We start from the raw sequence: 19,812 nt of genomic DNA, 5'->3' as shown, positions 1-19,812 counted from the left end.
TATTAGTATGCTAGCTGTTAGCATGCTAGTTGTTAGCATGTTGGCATTAGCATGTTGGCATGCTAGCTTTTAGCATGCTAGCATGATAGCTGTTCTGCTACAGCTCAGCAAGCACACTTTGCATTTTCTCTGCAGAAATGCAGTCTAGTTTCCAATGTGGTACTTTTTTTTATCGAGGGAAATCATTTGTCTGTGCTTCCCTGATTGTACAAAGATAACTCAAAGCTGTAAGAAAACATAAGTAAATGGACTTATCTAATGTTAAGAGAAAAAAACCAAAAGTAATCACTGTAATTTTGCTTTCAGATTTATAGACATATATCTTAACTACTGTTGATGGAATTCAACAACTGCCCTTTGATGTTTATTCCCATTCAATTTCAGGTAAACTGGTTTCATATACAGAAAAATGTGTTCAAGCTCTTAATAGTGATGATCACCCCCTCTAGAGATGCAGTAGACGGTGCTGGAGTATTCCTTTAATTAAGAGAAACTCGAGCACACTTACTTTCCCGAAGTCCAGGCACAAGCTTGAATATGATTTCTTCCAATGTATTGTCCAATCTTTGAAAACAGGACACAGTTAGAGGTTGGTGAAAAAAAAGGAGAAATTACACAATAAGCTTTCAAACAGTCTCCACAGAAATAATTTTTATTTGTTTATATAACTGAGGTTCAGCTCAGACACACATACAGAAGCAGTATATTGCAGCTATTACATTCAGACTGAGTTACTACGGAGTTCCAGGGCTGCACCTGTGTGTGCATGTGTGTGTGTGTGTTTGTGGACAGGCATGGGGGTGGCGAAACCTCACAGCTGACACTGTGCAGTGCAGCTGTTGGCTGGAATGCAACTCTGCTAATACCGGATTTATTGCATAGCCTAACCCCCCTCCAACACACACACACATGCACACTACAGTCCTGCCCAATGGTGTGCATCTACAGCTAGACAACTCTGTGTCAGCTCAGCAGCATTCCCAGAAGTTTGGAGTCACCCTTGGTCTACTCATGATGGACGCTCTTAATACAGAATTCTGACTGAGAGCCAGTTCCAAGTAGTGATGCTATAAAATGTACAGATGTAAACAAATACAAATGCATGAGCAGGGGGTTGTTCCCTGGGTTAGCACTAACAATATGAAATGTGAAACAACACAAAAGAGGTTATTTGCTGTCACACAACTTTCAGCTCTTTTATTCCTTGTAGTTACAGTATATCAGGGATGCATCAATACCATGTTGTTGTTTTTTTTTCTTTTGAGACCAGGTATGATTGCACGTTTTCTGGTACTCGGAGACTAAAAGGAGTAACCTACTTAACTGGGAAATCACAGACCATTTCATTTAGCTCTGTTTCACCAAGAAGCCACGAACAGAGAGCACACGAGTATCCATGCACATACACTACTACACTTATTCTTTATAACATTAGCTAGTTGATTTTTGTTATTTGTATTCTAAGAAGATGCTGTAGTTCCTCCTCATGATATTTTCAACAGAAACAGTTTACAGCTTGCTTTGCTCTGATCATTAATTCTGAAATATGTCCAGATCGCTGTCATTTTGTGTTGCCTGTTCATTAGTGAGACAAGTACAATGTACTCATCTGTATTGTATGAGATGGTGGTACTAGAGCATATTTTAAAGTACAAGTAAACGAGCATGGTCTTGAACTGATCCTAGTATCATTATTGAAGCATCCCCATCCCTAATATCCCCAATTTACCTGACCTGCATTTAGACATGGCTCATTGGTTGCCATGGCTCTATATTTATATTCAGCATATAAACTGTGCAAAAAAATTCATTTGAAAGCATTCTTTTGAAAATGACCAAATTGCAGGGCTGTTTGAAGTAAAAGGTTTCCATCGCTTAATGTTGGATCAACACCCTGATTGACTACCGTTGGTGTTCCCTTCCGAAATGGCCTACATCACTTCAGAATGGACTGAAGCTGCACAGACGGGGCGGAGCCAGCTGAGGGACTGGAAATAGTCTGACAGTGTTTTTACTGCAATTGCAATTTATAACCCCAATTCCAAAAAAGTTGGAACACAGTGCAAAACGTAAATAAAAACACAATACGATGATTAGCAAATCATGAAAACCCTATATTTCATTTAAAATAATACAGAGACAACATAGCAAATGTTGAAACTGAGAAATTTTATTGTTTTCTGAAAAAGATACACTCATTCTGAATTTTCAATATATGCTCATTTCCAAAAATTTGGGACAGGGGCATGTTTACCACTGTGTTGCATCACCTCTACTTTAAACAACGCTCTGTAAACATTTGGGAACCGAGAAGACCAATTGCTGTCATTCTGAAAGTGAAATGTTGTCCCATTCTTACCTGATATACAATTTCAGTTGCTCAACAGTTCAGTGTCTCCTTTGTCATATATTGTGCCTCATAATGTTCCAAATCTTTTCAATGGGAGACAGGTCTGGACTGCAGGCAAGCCAGTTTAGCACCTGGACTCTTTTACTACGGAGCCATGCAGTTGTATGTGCACAATGCACTTTGTCATTGTCTTGCTGAAAGAAGGAAGGCCTTCCCTGAAAAAGATGTTGTCTGGAGGGCTGCATGTTTCTCCAAACTCTGTATATATCATTCAGCATTAATGATGCCTTCCCAGATGTACAAGCTACCCATGTCATGCGCACTAATGCACCCTCATACCATCACAGATGCTGGCTTTTGAACTGTGCACTGATAACAAGCTGGATGGTCCTTTTCTTCTTTAGCCTGGAGGACGTGGTGGCCATGATTTCTAAAAAGAATTTCAAATTTCGATTCGTCAGACCTCGGGACAATTTTCCACTTCACCTTAGTCCATTGTAAAAGAGCTTGGGCCCAGAGAAGGTGGCGGTGTTTCTGGATATTGTTTATATATGGTTTTAACTTGCGTTTGTGGATGCAGTAATTAACTGTTTTCACAGACGATGGTTTTCTGAAGTGTTCCTGAGCCCATACAATGATTTCCACTACAGACATGTGTCTGCTTTTAATGCAGTGTCTCCTGAGGGCCTGAAGATCATAGGCATCCAGTGTCAGTTTTCAGCCTTGTCTCTTGCATACAGAGATTTCTTCAGATTCTCTGAATCTTTTAATTATATTATGTACCATAGATGATGTGATTCTCAAATTCTTTGCAATTTTACATTGAGGAATGTTATTCTAAAACTGCTGCACTGTTTGTCTTTCACAGAGCGGTGAACCCCTCCTCATCTTTACTTCTGAGAGACTCCGCCTCTCTGGGATGCTCTTTTTTACCCAATCATGTTACTGACCTGTAGCCAATTAGTTTTTGTTTTGTTTGGGGGGTTTTTAGCATTACACAACTTTTTCAGTCTTTTGTTGCCCCTGTCCCAAATTTTCTGAAACATGTTGCTGCCATCAAATTCAAAATGAGCATATATTTTTCAAAAAACAATAAAATTTCTCAGTTTCAACATTTGATATGTTGTCTTTATACCATTTTCAATGAAATATAGGGTTTCCATGATTTGCAGATCTTCACATTCTGTTTTTATTTACGTCTTACACCACTTCCCAACTTTCTTGAAATTGGGGTCCTACTACACAGGTAGTAGCAGAGGACTCTAAATCCTACATACTACTGCTTTAATATCTTTTATCACAGTGAACATAAGGTTTACATGTTTTACCTTTTCTCACGTAAGCTCCTTGGAATTATCAACACACGTAATTCATTTGCATAATTATTCTCTGCATAATAAAACGGTCTTACCTTAACATTTCTAGTGGGTTTGTTTCATGGACTTGGATACCACACTTCGGACATTCGTTGCTGTCTTCAAAATGCTGGACGATGCAACTTTTACAAACTATCGAGGGTAGAAAAAGAGAATTAGAATTCACTCAGACATTTTACAATTCAACAAGGCTGCTGTGCAGTTATGAATGAACATTCATAATTTACAACTATTTTTAAAAATGTATTTTAATATGCCAGGACAAAAAAAATCAAACAGCTTTCTGTGGGAAACCTCAACACTTTCAACACTTTTCCACTGATTTCACTGAGTGAATGTCTGAATGTCTGCCAAGAGAATATTTGGCTATATGTGCCATTGTAAAATCTCTTGTATTACCCTTTAAGATTTACAGTTTCTGGGAACTTCAGTGTCTGCATCTGGATGAATGAAATCTGGATATCTGTGTGGTGTGTTAGTAAAACTAAGCCTGTGGCCTGACACTGAGATAAAGACCCGAGCTGCATCATATTCACCGAGCCAACAGCATGAATGCACAACTACATTACTCTCTCTCTCTCTCTCTCTCTCTCTCTCTCTCTCTCTCTCATGTCATCTTTTACTATTGTGTCATACAGCAATGAATCTGCATGCAACTGGGCTGTGCACTGAATTCGAATGTTATAAAACAGAACTAGACTGCTTTTCTCTGAGAATAACCACAGACACACATTTATCTCTCATTCATACACAAATCAGTAATGTGAAACCCACATTAAACGCAATTAGGTCAGCAATATACAGTACAGTCTGAGAAAAGAGGGAAAATATAGCACTCCTTAGGCCCTTTAGCAAATAGTAAAGTGTGTATTACTTTCTGGCTGTATACTCAGGAATAAACCTATACATCATGCATGCCCGTTAGTCCTACATATTCACCCAGAAATAACAGAGTCACACCTGACCAGATTTATACGTTCAGCCATAATAAGCAGTGTACAAACAACACAAGCTGCTGATTCATTCTAATTCACTTCTCACTGTTTGGATAAGCAAGCTGAAGAAACAGAAAGAGAGGAAAAAAAACCTAAATCATCCTATCAAATGCAAGACTTCACAATCAGGCTTTGTACTGAAATAGAAACCTTGTTGTTTGTCTTTCCCCTTTGGATTACAGTTTGTGGAAAGATAAGAAACCGACTCCTACAAACAAATAATTGGAACACAAAATGCTCATTGAAGGTGGAAAGACATTTGTTGTCATGGTGACTGGGGCTCCAGATATCTGCGTTCACCCTGAGGACTGCAGATGTGTGGATCTACAAGGGCACTTTCACCTTTACTATTCCATCAAAGCATCAAGAGGTGTAAAATAAACACAGTGACTGTTTGCTGGGTAAAGAAGCACAAATACAAAGCACACAATCTTTAGGATCAATGATATGTGCGGTGCCCTGATTTACGTTTCATAAGAGAGGCCACTATGTAAACGAACGTGTCATAAGACATGCTCAAAGACATAATACATGTATCAGTTATAATACAGCAAGTTCCAAAATTATTGGCAAGTGAATAAGGAAAAGTGATTTTAAAAAAACGATTCAATATTCAAATCGATAAACAATTCATGTTTTGTTTCACAAAAATCATTCTCGTAAGAGCTTCTTTTTTAACCCTTTAAATTCCTCAGACCCCTCAGTGGCTCCAGAATCTTGTAATTACATTCGCTATTAGGTTCACTGTACTTATTGTACACTAGATGGCCTAAAGTTTGTGGACACCTGCTCATCACACCCGTATGTAGGCCTTCCACAAACCGTTTGCACAAAGTTGCATCTTTGCATGCTGCAGCATTACCATTTTCCTTCAGTGGAATAAAGAGGACCAAACCTGTTTCAGCATGACAGTGTCCCTGTGCACAAAGCGGCTGCATGAGAACATGATTTGACAAGGGTAGAGTGGAAGAATTTGAGTGTCCTACACAGACCCCTGACCTCAACCCCACTGAACATCTTTAGGATGAACTGGAACATCGACTGCACCCCAGGTCTACTCGCCCAACATCAGTGCCTGACTTCACTAAGGCTCTTATGGCAGAATGAGCAAATCCCCACAGTCAGGCTCCAAAATCTAGTGGAAAGACTTCCCAGAAGAGTAGCTCTTCTAACAGGGGAAGCCATGGCCTAATGGTTAGAGAAGCAGCTTTGGGACCAAAAGGTTATTGGTTCAATTCCCTAGACCAGCAGGAATGTCTGAAGTGCCCTTGAGCAAGGCGCCTAGACTGCTCTGGGTATGTTGTATGTTGCTCTGGATAAGAGTGTCAGCTAAATGCGATTAATGTAATGTAATCACAGCAAAAATCTGGAATGGGTGTGATGATCAGGTGTCCACAAACTTTTGAACATTTAGTTCATTTCATAGGGTACTGAATAATATGCTTTAAGATGAATAAAACTTAATATGTAATATGTAATAGTAGTATTAATATGTAATAATACACACACACACACACACACACACACACACGTATATATAATAAGTTCAATTTATATAGCGCCTTTCACAAACCCAATGACGCTTTACACAGGAGTTACCAAAAAAAAAAAAGTAAACGTTTAAGTAGTGTTAAATGTAAACATCTTCTTTTCTGGGGTGGCACAGTAGCGCAGTAAGTAGCACTGCTGCCTCACAGCTCCCAAGTCCCCAGCTCAATCCTGTGCTCGTGATACTCTCTATATGAAGTTACAAATGTTCTCCCGTGACTGTGTGGGTTTCCTCCAGCTTCTCTGATTCGAACTTGTGATCTCCCAACTATAGGCAGACACTTTTATGTTTACAAACACATTTAATGTTTTATTCATTTTTACATATTAAAATTGATAGTTTTCCTAAAGGGTGCCAATAATTTTGGAGTTGCCTGTAATTCCATACTTAATGCTCCATTAATGGAGTTATCCTTAGGAGGCAAGAAAGTTGTTGGCACTGTAGCAGAAGGCTTTGATAACAACAATCATATCATACAAGACTGAAATTCAGTGAAACGCAGCATGGACCTCTAATACAGTAACATTCCAATGTCTTCTATCAGATTTCCCCAGCACTACATGCCTCGGTTATTTCACCTCCTCACTCAAACATACATATCATTTAGGTCACATTGGTAGCCACCAGCTGCACACGAGAAGGAGTTTGGTATAACCTGAACACTTCGGCAAGCACAGTGTACAGTAGTACTGTATTCCTTGTTAACAGACTAGCTTAGCTTGTTTATAGAAAAAAACTAGAAACAGCAAATCAAATGCTATTTTTTTAAGTATTAATCATTTTCCTGTTCAAATTTACACTACGAGTTTTTTTTTCACTGTTAAACTGCAGTACCTACTGGGTAAGCTCTACTCCTGAAGTGATGTTGACTAAATCCTTCTCAGGCCTCTGGCTCTCAGGCTCATATAGAAATAATTATTTGAGTTTATTAAGTATAAGAATGTCTCTACATGTTGACTGGGATCCCCTAAGGGATAATGAAGGGAAGCTGATGAAGGAGTACTAACAGTAATGGAACAGAGCATTAGTCTCAAAGTGAAAGCAAGCCTAACTTGGCAATCTTTGACTGTGGCTTTCAAAAACATGGCTGTTAAGGCAAAGCACTCACAAGTATGCAGGCACTCTGTCACGGTGGTGGGCTTGATCAGGTAGCCTTTACACACATAACAGGTGATGAAGTGGTTGAACTCCTTGACTAAGTGCTTCCTCTGAGTGGCCATTTTAACCTCTTGCCGTCGGGCAGGTGGAGGGGTATTGGAGATTATGTGTGGGGGTGTGGAAGATCTATGGAGTGAACAGCTGAGGGTAGAGCTCAAAGCACGGCTCTGCAACAGAGCACTTTGCCCTTATGTCCTGGCATGTTCGGCCTTTGGTGACATCATGCTATCATGTGTGCTGCCTTTTTGTCATTGTGCTCCTTTGATATCTGTAAGATACCTGAAAAAAAAAAGAAAGAGATGAATATGTATACATGGTAACAGGGTTTTTTTTAGATTAACATTCACAACATTTAGATTAACATTCACAAATTCTGCTGAAAACATATCCTCATGCTAGTACAAATAAACAGCTATGTCAGAAACGAATGATATTATTAACGCCTTGGACAGAAAGCAACATTGTGCTGTCCTGTTTGTTGAGCTGTTCAAGGCATTTGATTCTGTTGATCATGAGTTGCTGTTAACTCCATGATACTGGTATTGGTGATAAGGTTATAGACTGGTTTAAGAACTAGCTTGCAGAAAGACCCCAGTGTGTATATGCAGATGGACACAAGTCAAGTTTTATGGAGCTCTCCAAGAGAGTCCCCCAAGGTTCAGCATCAGCCCCTGTCTTAGTTTCAAGTTTTATAAATAATATTGGGAAGGATATGCTTACAGCTAAAGTGCATCTTTATGCAGGTGATACAGTCATGTACTCAGTTGCCTCTACTCTGAACCAGGCTTTCGATGAGCTCCAGACTGCCTTTCAACAGCTGCAGACCTCTTTGTATGACCTAAAGTTGATTCTTAATGCTAAAAAACAAATTCATGATCTTTTCCCGGCCTCGTTCCCAGATCTCAGATATCATTGTCATTCATACCTTAGGAGGGGGCTTAATTGAAAAAGTATCAACCTACAAGCAGGGCTCTACACTAACTTTTTTTTTCAGGAGCACACGTGCTCCTAAGTTAAAAATTTTAGGAGCACAGGGAAAAAAATGGGGGCACAAGCACAAGTAGGTTTTCATTTTAAAGGTTTATTGCAGCGCAAACCTTAGACACACCAACACATAAAACGCAAAATTCAATTGAGAATGAATGAACGAACGAACGAATGAATGAACAAACAAACAAATTAATAACGGACAACTGAATGAATGAACAAACAGTAGCTAAACAGAGAGCAGAGCTCAGCAGAGCTAACAACATCATCAAGGACAGCTCCCACCCTGGCTCTGAGTTCTTTGACTTGCTGCCCTCAGGCAGGCGTTACAGGTGCATCAAAGCAAGGACCAACAGACTCAAAAACAGTTTTTTCCCACAGGCCATAACCACCTTGAACAATTAGCCTTTTTCACATTACGTCACTTGCAGGGGAACTCATATCCGTTTTCAGCCTTTTGAATGGAAGAAGAGGTATACGGCGGCAACATATGTTAACAAAACTGTGTCATTCACAGATAAGATTGATAATAATATTGTGCATTGTTGTTTATCATTACGTATTGTTAGCGACCATTCCAGTCACCTATCTGCCTTGTTTTGGAAAGGAAGTTTACTGACTTTCTATGGTTGCTACTTGTTAGACAGCAGATTAGTATGCCGCCTCTTCTTCCATTCAAAAGGCTGAAAACGGATGTGAGGTTCTTCTGCAAGTGACGTAATGTGAAAAAGGCTAATTACATGCACTGACTGATGCCACTTCTGGCAGGTGCAACAATGCACCAACAAGGACCTAAAAGGACAATATTCTCACACTTACCTGATACAGTGCAATACTTATTACAGTGCAACCTCACAGAGCAACTTTTTAGTTTTTATAGCTTTTGTATATTTTATATTTATATTTCTACACTTTTACATCCATACCCAATACAATGCAATACCAAATACAGTGCAATATCCTGAGTTTTGTAGCTGAACTGAGTTTCTATAACTAATGTGCAATTAACATCTGCAACTCAACACGCCCAGTTGTGTATATATTCTTTGTTTTTCTGCTGTGTTGTGACATGCACCATTTGTATATACTGTATATTATTTGTTTTTCTGCTGTGTTGTATGTTCCCATCTAAATGTTTGCATTGGGGTGTGTGCTTTCCATCTCATTATATACTGTAATTTTCCCGCACCTTCTCCCATCGTTCTAGCTTTCTTCACTACACTTTCTTCCTCGTCCATTCTTTTATTGTTGTTTCCACCATCATTGCTTTTAAAAAACGCCGTTATTCTCTGCATAGCGAATATATTTCTCAGCTCGGTCCGAACCAGCTCTCAGTTATCTCTCAGTTGAATGATCTGATGAATCCCTAAAAAGCACTTTTCCCACCTAATGCCACACCCACAACATACAACCATGGGAAAGAGGGGCAATCACAGAAAGATGAGTAGAAAACAGGAAATGTTACGGGGGATATTTATTGTAATAGTAAGCTATTGTAGCGTCAGCACAAAAGCACCAGACTCAACTTTAACTGAAAGTGTTATTCAGTAGCCTAAATTTATTCAAGCTACAGACCGAGAAGAATAAAAATGCCGAAATCTCATGTCCCGGTAAAACGCACTAGCATGGCAGAACGGCAAAAAAAATGTAACTTTTTCACTCCCCCCCCCGGCTACCGTGGGAACCACCACAGTGCAAGACAGAGGCAATGCACGCAACTACAGACAGGGAGCAAGGCGCAGGCAGAACACACACACACACACACACACACACGCACGTACACAACACTGAACACATACTTACAACAATACAGGCCGTTACTCGTTACACTATATTAGGTAGGCTATCCAGCGCTGGATTTACATACTTTGCAGTTTAATGTTTGATACATTTTAGAATGTTAAACTCGTCGTGTCTGTGCTCAGTGCTTTCCTAAATTGTCGGCCGCAAGAAGCCCTTGCACGAATGCGCATGGTTTTTTTTCGTCGTTTGCATGCCAAAAAATTCGCTCGCAAATGCAAGTGAAATGTGTGCACTGTAGAGCCCTGCCTACAAGTACTTGGTGGGACAATAGGTTCTCTTTTAGAGTGCATACTGGGCACCTAGTGAAGAAAATGAAGGTGAGGCTGGGTTTCCATTCATCCATTCATTATCCCTAACCGCTTATCCTGTACAGGGTTGCGGGCAAGCTAGGGCCTATCCTAGCTGACTATGGGCGAGAGGCGGGGTACACCCTGGACAAGTTGCCAGGTCATCACAGGGCTGACACATAGAGACAACCATTCACACTCACATTCACATCTACAGTCAATTTACAGTCACCAGTTAACCTAACCTGCATGTCTTTGGACTGTGGGGGAAACTGGAGCACCCGGAGGAAACCTACGCAGACACAGGGAGAACATGCAAACTCCACACAGAAAGGCCCCCGTTGGCCACGGGGCTCAAACCCAGAACCTTCTTGCTGTGAGGCAACAGTGCTAACCACTACACCACCGTGCCGCCCAGGCTGGGTTTTTATATTCAAAATAGCGCCTGTCTTAATTTAGCAATGAGGAAAACGTTTGTACAGGCTACATTCTTAAGTGTTTTAGATTATGGGAACATTATTTACATTCATGCTGCTTCTATACTTTGCTGCCTTGATTCAATGTATCATAGTTCTCTTAATTTTTTTAATCTAAATCATTGTCCAGTACACATCACTGTGTACTTGATGATCTGGTTTCTTGGCCTTCATTAAGCCTAAGGAAACAACAACACTGGTATATTTTTATCGACAACGCCATACTAGGTAAACTCCCTTCTTATCTGTGGAATCTTCTACCGACCAACAACTATTAAGATTTTCACTCCCCTAGTTGGCTGCTCTATAAGGTACCCAGGATTTGCTCAGAACTTGGCAGAACAATTTTCTCCTATTTTGCACCCTGGTCATGGAATAACCTTCAAAATGTAATGATTTTGTTTCCTTGGGAAAGTTCAAAGCTCTGATAAAAATAAATAAATAAATAAATAAATAAATAACTGTGTAACTGAAGAGTGCAATTGTTATTTCTAAACTGGATTTTGTATTATGTATCTGTAGTCTCTGTTTTGTCTGTTTTTGTTATGCTTAATTTCATAATGTTTGTAACCTTGTAATGGTATGCTTTCTTGGCTAGGTCTCCCTCGCAAAATAAATTTTAATCTCAAGGGACATCCTGGTTAAATAAAGACTAAATAAATAAATTGCAATCAAACAGTACCCAGATGATCTAATACATCTCTAGTATGCAAACATGCATTACAATTTCTCATACTTCAGCTGGAGCCCCCGAATAACTGACAGTTATGAAGCAAAGCCATCCAAAGCAAAGTCAATTGTTGGAGCAGTGTACAAAATGTACCAGGAATTGTTTAAACAATTCACAGTTTTGCTATGATGGCTTAGGACTATAATTACCATGATAACTTTAGGACTGCAGTTGTCATGCACAGTCCTGCACTCAAGTCACTACCAATAAACAACTTCAACAAACTGACTTCATGTTAAAACTATAATGAATTTCCCGGTGACGCAAAAGCACTTTTTTACCATACAGGATACACTTATAGAAGCGAGTTATTTATAATCACGCCATCTGTTATCACCCACATGAAGATAGGTTCCCTTTTGAGTCCAGTTCCTCTCAAGGTTTCTTTCTCATGTCATCTCAGGGAGCTTTTCCTTGCCACCGTCGCCACAGGCTTGCTCATGAGGGATAAATTTATGAGTCCATACGTTTAAAATCTTTATTTTTCTGTAAAGCTGCAACAATGTCTATTGTTAAAAGCACTATACAAATAAATTGACTTGACTTTAAATATTTCTCCCATTGCAGATATGTATATACATAACATAGATACGAGTGTTTTACTGGGAAATACACCACTCGTATTTTTCATACGAACTACGTTTAGAACATGGAGAACGATAACCATGACATATTTTCAATATCCTCACACATGAGGAAATCGATCAAATTGTTTTGATAAATTTTGGGTTTTTTTGTTTGTGAATGTGTCTATATAATAAAAAGAAATCACACATTGGCTTGAAGATATGAAGTTTATCTTCTTGTTGAAAAACTTGCATTTTTCATATGAAATACTTTGTGGATCTGAGTGATATATTTAAATAATACTGGCTGACATTGAGAGATATATCAAATATATTCTTGTCTTCGACTCATTCAGTGTCACGCTAGCTGAATGGAATATGTCTGATATACCATAAAAAAGCCATTATTATTATTATTATTATTATTACTATTATAATACATTTGATGGCCATGTTTGTTTACAAATTGTCACAGTAACTTGCTAACGCAGAAGTTTTACACGTTATACATATCTTATGGCGGGCGGCACAGTGGTGTAGTGGTTAGCGCTGTCGCCTCACAGCAAGAAGGTCCGGGTTTGAGCTCCGTGGCCGGCGAGGGCCTTTCTGTGCGGAGTTTGCATGTTCTCCCCGTGTCCGCATGGGTTTCCTCCGGGTGCTCCGGTTTCCCCCACAGTCCAAAGACATGCAGGTTAGGTTAACTGGTGACTCTAAATTGACCGTGAGTGTGAATGGTTGTCTGTGTCTATGTGTCAGCCCTGTGATGACCTGGCGACTTGTCCAGGGTGTACCCCGCCTTTCACCCGTAGTCAGCTGGGACAGACTCCAGCTTGCCTGTGACCTTGTAGCACATGATAAAGCGGCTACAGATAATGAGATGAGATGAGACATATCTTATGGCATTTTCAATTCACTGCGACAGTTTATTGTGAGCATCACCGGTGAACAAAGAAATGCTTCTCCGCATGCGCAGCAAAAAACCTTCTCATTGAATATTCGCATCACCACCAACGTGTGATGTCATGTTGTCTTGACAACCATGCAATATTGTAAACCATATTCAACGCTCATTCTCCATTGGGTAGAGTGACAAAATACACGTAGGATAAGCGATATGCTAACAATATTGCATGCTGTCAAACCAAATGAATGAAACCTGCTAGAAGGGAATAGAATACATGTTTTTATTCCATGGAAAATGTGTTCTGTATGTATAATAATTTCTGATATTTCCCTCGAATGATGTCACTCCCAGTGTTTTCCCACTGATTCAACACACGTTATCAAAATGGTGATCCGGTTCAAAATTAAAAGTCATTTGATTAACTTGTGTATTTTTTTTTTTTGTGTGTGTGTGCGTGTGTGTGTCCATATAACATAAAGAACATTACATGGTGGTGTGAAGATATGAAGTTTATCTTCTCGTGCTGAAAAATACTTCACTTGTGAAATATATATTCACCACTCGAGGATAAACTTCATATCTTTGTACCACTGTGTAATGTCATATGTATCTATCCATCCATCCATTATCTGTAGCCGCTTATCCTGTCCTACAGGGTCACACACAAGCTGGAGTCTATCCCAGCTGACTATGGGCGAGAGGCGGGGTACACCCTGGACAAGTCGCCAGGTTATCGCAGGGCTGACACAGAGACAAACAACCATTCACACTCACATTCACACCTACGGTCAATTTAGAGCCACCAGTTAACCTAACCTGCATGTCTTTGGACTGTGGGGGAAACCAGAGCACCCGGAGGAAACCCACGCGGACACGGGGAGAACATGCAAACTCTGCACAGAAAGGCCCTCATCGGCTGCATGGGCTCGAACCCAGAACTTTCTTGCTGTGAGGTGACAGTGCTAACCACTACACCACCGTGCCGCCAATCATACATATATAGCATACTGGGGGCAGCACGGTGGTGTAGTGGTTAGCGCTGTTGCCTCACAGCAAGAAGGTCCGGGTTCAAGCCCCATGGCCGGTGAGGGCCTTTCTGTGTGGAGTTTGCATGTTCTCCCCGTGTCCGCGTGGGTTTCCTCCGGGTGCTCCAGTTTCCCCCACAGTCCAAAGACATGCAGGTTAGGTTAACTGGTGACTCTAAATTGACCGTAGGTGTGAATGTGAGTGTGAATGGTTGCCTGTGTCTATGTGTCAGCCCTGTGATGACCTGGCGACTTGTCCAGGGTGTACCCCGCCTTTCGCCCGTAGTCAGCTGGGATAGGCTCCAGCTTACCTGCGACCCTGTAGAACAGGATAAAGCGGCTGGAGATAATGAGATGAGATGAGATTTCCTGGTATACGTAGATAGACGTCATCTGAACATCCGGGTCAGAGGACAGGTAAGATGGCGGCGGAGTCGGTTTGAATTGTCTTTACTACTCGCTCACATACTCACAGAATGTATTACAGTTGCAGTTAGGAAATACAAAGCACCTAATAAATACATGTTAGAACAAAACTGTTTGTTTGTTTGAAAATTTATGATTACTGTCATTTTTGCACCAGCTTCCGGCAGGGCGCTTAATTGACATGCGCACAGGTGCGTGCAGAGTTAAGCCCCGCCTCTTCCTCCTCCCGGTACAAAGCGAAAGCGATATGGCTTCTTTCTGAACCCACAGAGTGTTTAGCGGGAAGATGACACACAGCAGACACTCGAGTGCTACAGAGGGCACAGAAATAGTGCGCTCAAACAGGACACACCACAGGTGCCACGATAAGCGGCGTATTATTTTAACATACTGTTTAGTGAAGTAGTTCGCTGGGGTTTTATCTTTAACGCAGCCTCTGACACTTTAGAAACCGTCGCCTGTTTTACTCCTTTAACAGCTGGTTTAGAGAAAAGACAGGGGCGTGAAGAAGTGCTGAGCTTTCCTCTAAACTTCCAGGAAGACTGTCAGAGTCGGCTCGTGCTGACAGGGACCTGAAGCCCGAGTGGCGTTTTTACACTTTGACAGCAGTGTGTTTGTGATCTCGGCCTGTCAAAGTTTACGGCTCTGAGCCATCAAGTTTATCAAAAGCGCAGTCCAACTCGCTGGGAATCAGACTCCAGGCATCGATACTGTATCACAGTGATCACAGAGGATAGATCGCATCCCATCCCATCCCATCCCATCCCATCCCATGGCTCAGCTCTCAGTGTCTAACAGCAGCAGCATCTGCACGCCTGTGTGTATTTTATTTCTCTTTGCACTGAAACAGCGTCACCGTGTTTCACCTCCGGCCAAAACAACACCGGTTCAAGCAAACAACGTCCTCATTATAGTTCGCTACCGCGCCTGGATGTGTGTAGATCGAAACCCTGACTAGTTAAAGTCCTGTCCGTGAAGCTGTCACCTCAGCCCGGGGTCCACACATGCCCTGGAAACTCTACACACACTGCACGACACCCGATCGCGTCGTCACCCCAACTGAAACTTTACTACACCAGCCACCTTGTAAGACGAAAACGAGACTCGATCGTCATGGCTCCGTGACTTTACCAGCACTGTGTGTGTTTCTTACCTCACCGTGAAATCACGAGTCCTCCTCCTTCATAGTGCTGCGCAGTAATCTGGCGAGCGTGTGCTGGAAATGTGACATGCGGAAAAGTCGGCGAGGAGAAGGCGGAACTGCTCAGTGTGTGTGTGTGTGTGTGTGTACGCGGATGATGATGGGGATGATGAAGGGCGGGGCGGAAGACTCGTGTTTACGCCGAAATGCTTCAGCGCTGAGAGTCTGATTGGAGCCAAAGTGGGGCGCAGCTGCTGTCGTAACGGCGGGCGACACGAGGCCCAAATCCGCTAAACCTGTCCGTCTGTAAACAGTGAAAAGCCACAGCCTGAATATGTTGATTCATACTGAGCCCATAAAGTCGAGAAAGGTGATTTTTTTTTTTTTTTTTTTTTAATCTTGTGCGCACAAGTTATTGTCTTCTGGGACCGTTATTATCTTGTGTGTACAAAATAATAATTTGTTCCAAAAAATAACTTGTGTGCACAAGATTCATTAATAATTTGTTCCCACAAGATAAAAACCTGTGTACAAGATAATAACTAGTGTGTACAAGATAATAGGTGGCGTGTACAAGATAATAACTGGCATGTAAAAGATAATAGCTGGTGTGTACAAGATAATAACTAGTGTGTACAAGATAATAGGTGGCGTGTACAAGATAATAACTGGCATGTAAAAGATAATAGCTGGTGTGTACAAGATAATAACTAGTGTGTACAAGATAATAGGTGGTGTGTACAAGATAATAACTGGCATGTAAAAGATAATAGCTGGTGTGTACAAGATTATAACTGGTGTGTACAAGATTATAACTGGTGTGTACAAGATAATAGCTGGCATGTAAAAGATAATAGCTGGTGTGTACAAGATAATAACTTGTGTCTACAAGATAATAACTGGTGTGTACAAGATTATAACTGGTGTGTACAAGATTATAACTGGTGTGTACAAGATAATAGCTGGTGTGTACAAGATAATAACTGGTGTGTACAAGATAATAGCTGGTGTGTACAAGATTATAACTTGTGTCTACAAAATAATAACTGGTGTGTACAACATTATGAAGTGTACAAGATAATAGCTGGTGTGTACAAGATAATAGCTGGTGTGTACAAGATAATAACTGGCATGTAAAAGATAATAGCTGGTGTGTACAAGATAATAACTTGTGTCTACAAGATAATAACTGGTGTGTACAAGATAATAACTGGTGTGTACAAGATAATAGCTAGTGTGTACAAGATTATAACTTGTGTCTACAAAATAAAAACTGGTGTGTACAACATTATGAAGTGTACAAGATAATAGCTGGTGTGTACAATATTATAACTGGTGTGTACAAGATTATAACTGGCATGTACAAGATTATAACTGGCGTGTACAAGATAATAACTAGTGTGTACAAGATAATAGGTGGTGTGTACAAGATAATAGCTGGTGTGTACAAGATAATAACTTGTGTCTACAAGATAATAACTGGTGTGTACAAGATAATAACTGGCATGTAAAAGATAATAGCTGGTGTGTACAAGATAATAGGTGGTGTGTACAAGATAATAACTGGCATGTAAAAGATAATAGCTGGTGTGTACAAGATAATAACTGGTGTGTACAAGATTATAACTGGTGTGTACAAGATTATAACTGGTGTGTACAAGATAATAACTGGTGTGTACAAGATAATAACTTGTGTCTACAAGATAATAGCTGGTGTGTACAAGATAATAACTAGTGTGTACAAGATAATAACTGGTGTGTACAAGATAATAACTGGTGTGTATAAGATAATAGCTGGTGTGTACAAGATAATAACTTGTGTCTACAAGATTATAACTGGTGTGTACAAGATTATAACTGGTGTGTAAAAGATAATAGCTGGTGTGTACAAGATAATAGCTGGTGTGTACAAGATAATAACTAGTGTGTACAAGATAATAGCTGGTGTGTACAAGATAATAACTGATATGTACAAGATGACTGGTGTGTACAAGATAATAGCTGGTGTGTACAAGATAATAACTTGTGTCTACAAGATAATAACTGGTGTGTACAAGATTATAACTGGTGTGTACAAGATAATAGCTGGTGTGTACAAGATAATAACTGGTGTGTACAAGATAATAACTGGTGTGTAAAAGATAATAGCTGGTGTGTACAAGATAATAGCTGGTGTGTACAAGATAATAACTAGTGTGTACAAGATAATAACTGGTATGTACAAGATAACTGGTGTGTACAAGATAATAACTGGTGTGTAAAAGATTATAACTTGTGTCTACAAAATAATAACTGGTGTGTACAAGATTATGGAGTGTACAAGATAATAGCTGGTGTGTACAAGATAATAACTGGTATGTACAAGATAACTGGTGTGTACAAGATAATAACTGGTGTGTAAAAGATTATAACTTGTGTCTACAAAATAATAACTGGTGTGTACAAGATTATGGAGTGTACAAGATAATAGATGGTGTGTACAAGATTATAACTGGCGTGTACAAGATGTGTAAAAGATTATAACTTGTGTCTACAAAATAATAACTGGTGTGTACAAGATTATGGAGTGTACAAGATAATAGCTGGTGTGTACAAGATTATAACTGGCATGTACAAGATTATAACTGGCGTGTACAAGATAATAACTAGTGTGTACAAGATAATAGGTGGTGTGTACAAGATAATAGCTGGTGTGTACAAGATAATAACTGGCATGTAAAAGATAATAGCTGGTGTGTACAAGATAATAACTTGTGTCTACAAGATAACTGGTGTGTACAAGATAATAACTGGTGTGTACAAGATTATAACTGGTGTGTACAAGATAATAACTGGTGTGTACAAGATAATAACTGGCATGTAAAAGATAATAGCTGGTGTGTACAAGATAACTTGTGTCTACAAGATAATAACTGGTGTGTACAAGATTATAACTGGTGTGTACAAGATTATAACTGGTGTGTACAAGATAATAACTGGTGTGAATAAGATAATAACTGGTGTGTACAAGATAATAGCTGGTGTGTACAAGATAATAACTAGTGTGTACAAGATAATAGCTGGTGTGTACAAGATAATAACTGGTATGTACAAGATAACTGGTGTGTACAAGATAATAACTGGTGTGTAAAAGATTATAACTTGTGTCTACAAGATAATAACTGGTGTGTACAAGATAATAACTGGTGTGTAAAAGATAATAGCTGGTGTGTACAAGATAATAGCTGGTGTGTACAAGATAATAACTAGTGTGTACAAGATAATAGCTGGTGTGTACAAGATAATAACTGGTATGTACAAGATAACTGGTGTGTACAAGATAATAACTGGTGTGTAAAAGATTATAACTTGTGTCTACAAAATAATAACTGGTGTGTACAAGATTATGGAGTGTACAAGATAATAGCTGGTGTGTACAAAATAAGGCCTAGAAAAAAAAATTGTGTGTTTCCAGTCATCCGCGCACCCCTGCTAAAACCTCACCGACCCTGTACATATTTTAACTAGTTCATTCAATAAAGAACTCAATTTCTAAACAAAATGCATAGAGAAAATGATCAACAATGAGACATGCAGTCTGTGTGGACTCGTTTACTTAAGACGGTACACAAAAAAATTCGTTCCGGGCACTGCCATATTGATCAGTCACATGACCACGTGTTATCGCGATCACATTATCACTTACCAGAGTTTGTCGAGACAAGAACAAGAACATGGCAACCACCAGTGGCACCATGATGTTTAAAATTAACTTATGTTGTAATTTTTCAATAATTTCGTCCTTTAAATCAAATCTCAATTTAATTCAAATTTATAATTTACACCACCCAACACAAGATATAGCACACAACCTTAAAACATCCACTGTATCAGAAGACATAGGTCACACACGACCGTCAACAACGGCCCCACATGGAATAGAAATAGCCGAGGATATAAATCTGGGCGATCTACTCCATCGGTAAGTATTTTATCAATATTTATTGATTGCAAATTTCACATGCAGTATTGCACAAGATTTAATGCCAGTGCTGACCCT

At 39.8% G+C, this 19,812-nt stretch overlaps 1 protein-coding gene across 3 annotated transcripts in view; it reads right to left on the bottom strand.

Moving 5' to 3' along the window:
* Positions 1-15,937, bottom strand: part of pcgf5b (polycomb group ring finger 5b) — a 38,410-nt gene extending 22,473 nt beyond the window's left edge. Inside the window, exons 1-4 of one of the 3 annotated variants that reach the window (XR_009656476.1) lie at positions 15,786-15,937; positions 7,379-7,707; positions 3,762-3,858; positions 509-564 (exon numbers count right to left, since the gene is read on the bottom strand). Coding sequence is in view for 2 of the 3 variants with exons in the window: in XM_060939773.1 (XP_060795756.1) it covers positions 509-564; positions 3,762-3,858; positions 7,379-7,490 (265 nt within the window). In the remaining variant the exon portion in view is untranslated. The remainder of the gene's footprint in view (positions 1-508; positions 565-3,761; positions 3,859-7,378; positions 7,708-15,785) is intronic. The other 2 variants (XM_060939773.1, XM_060939774.1) reach the window with 2 other exon arrangements.
* Positions 15,938-19,812: the final 3,875 nt, after the last annotated feature.

The sequence above is a fragment of the Neoarius graeffei genome, chromosome 14 (assembly GCF_027579695.1).
Source record: "Neoarius graeffei isolate fNeoGra1 chromosome 14, fNeoGra1.pri, whole genome shotgun sequence".
Taxonomy (NCBI): Eukaryota; Metazoa; Chordata; class Actinopteri; order Siluriformes; family Ariidae; genus Neoarius; species Neoarius graeffei.
The sequence above is the reverse complement of the archived record's forward strand: the minus strand, read 5'-3'. Positions and strand labels throughout refer to the sequence as shown.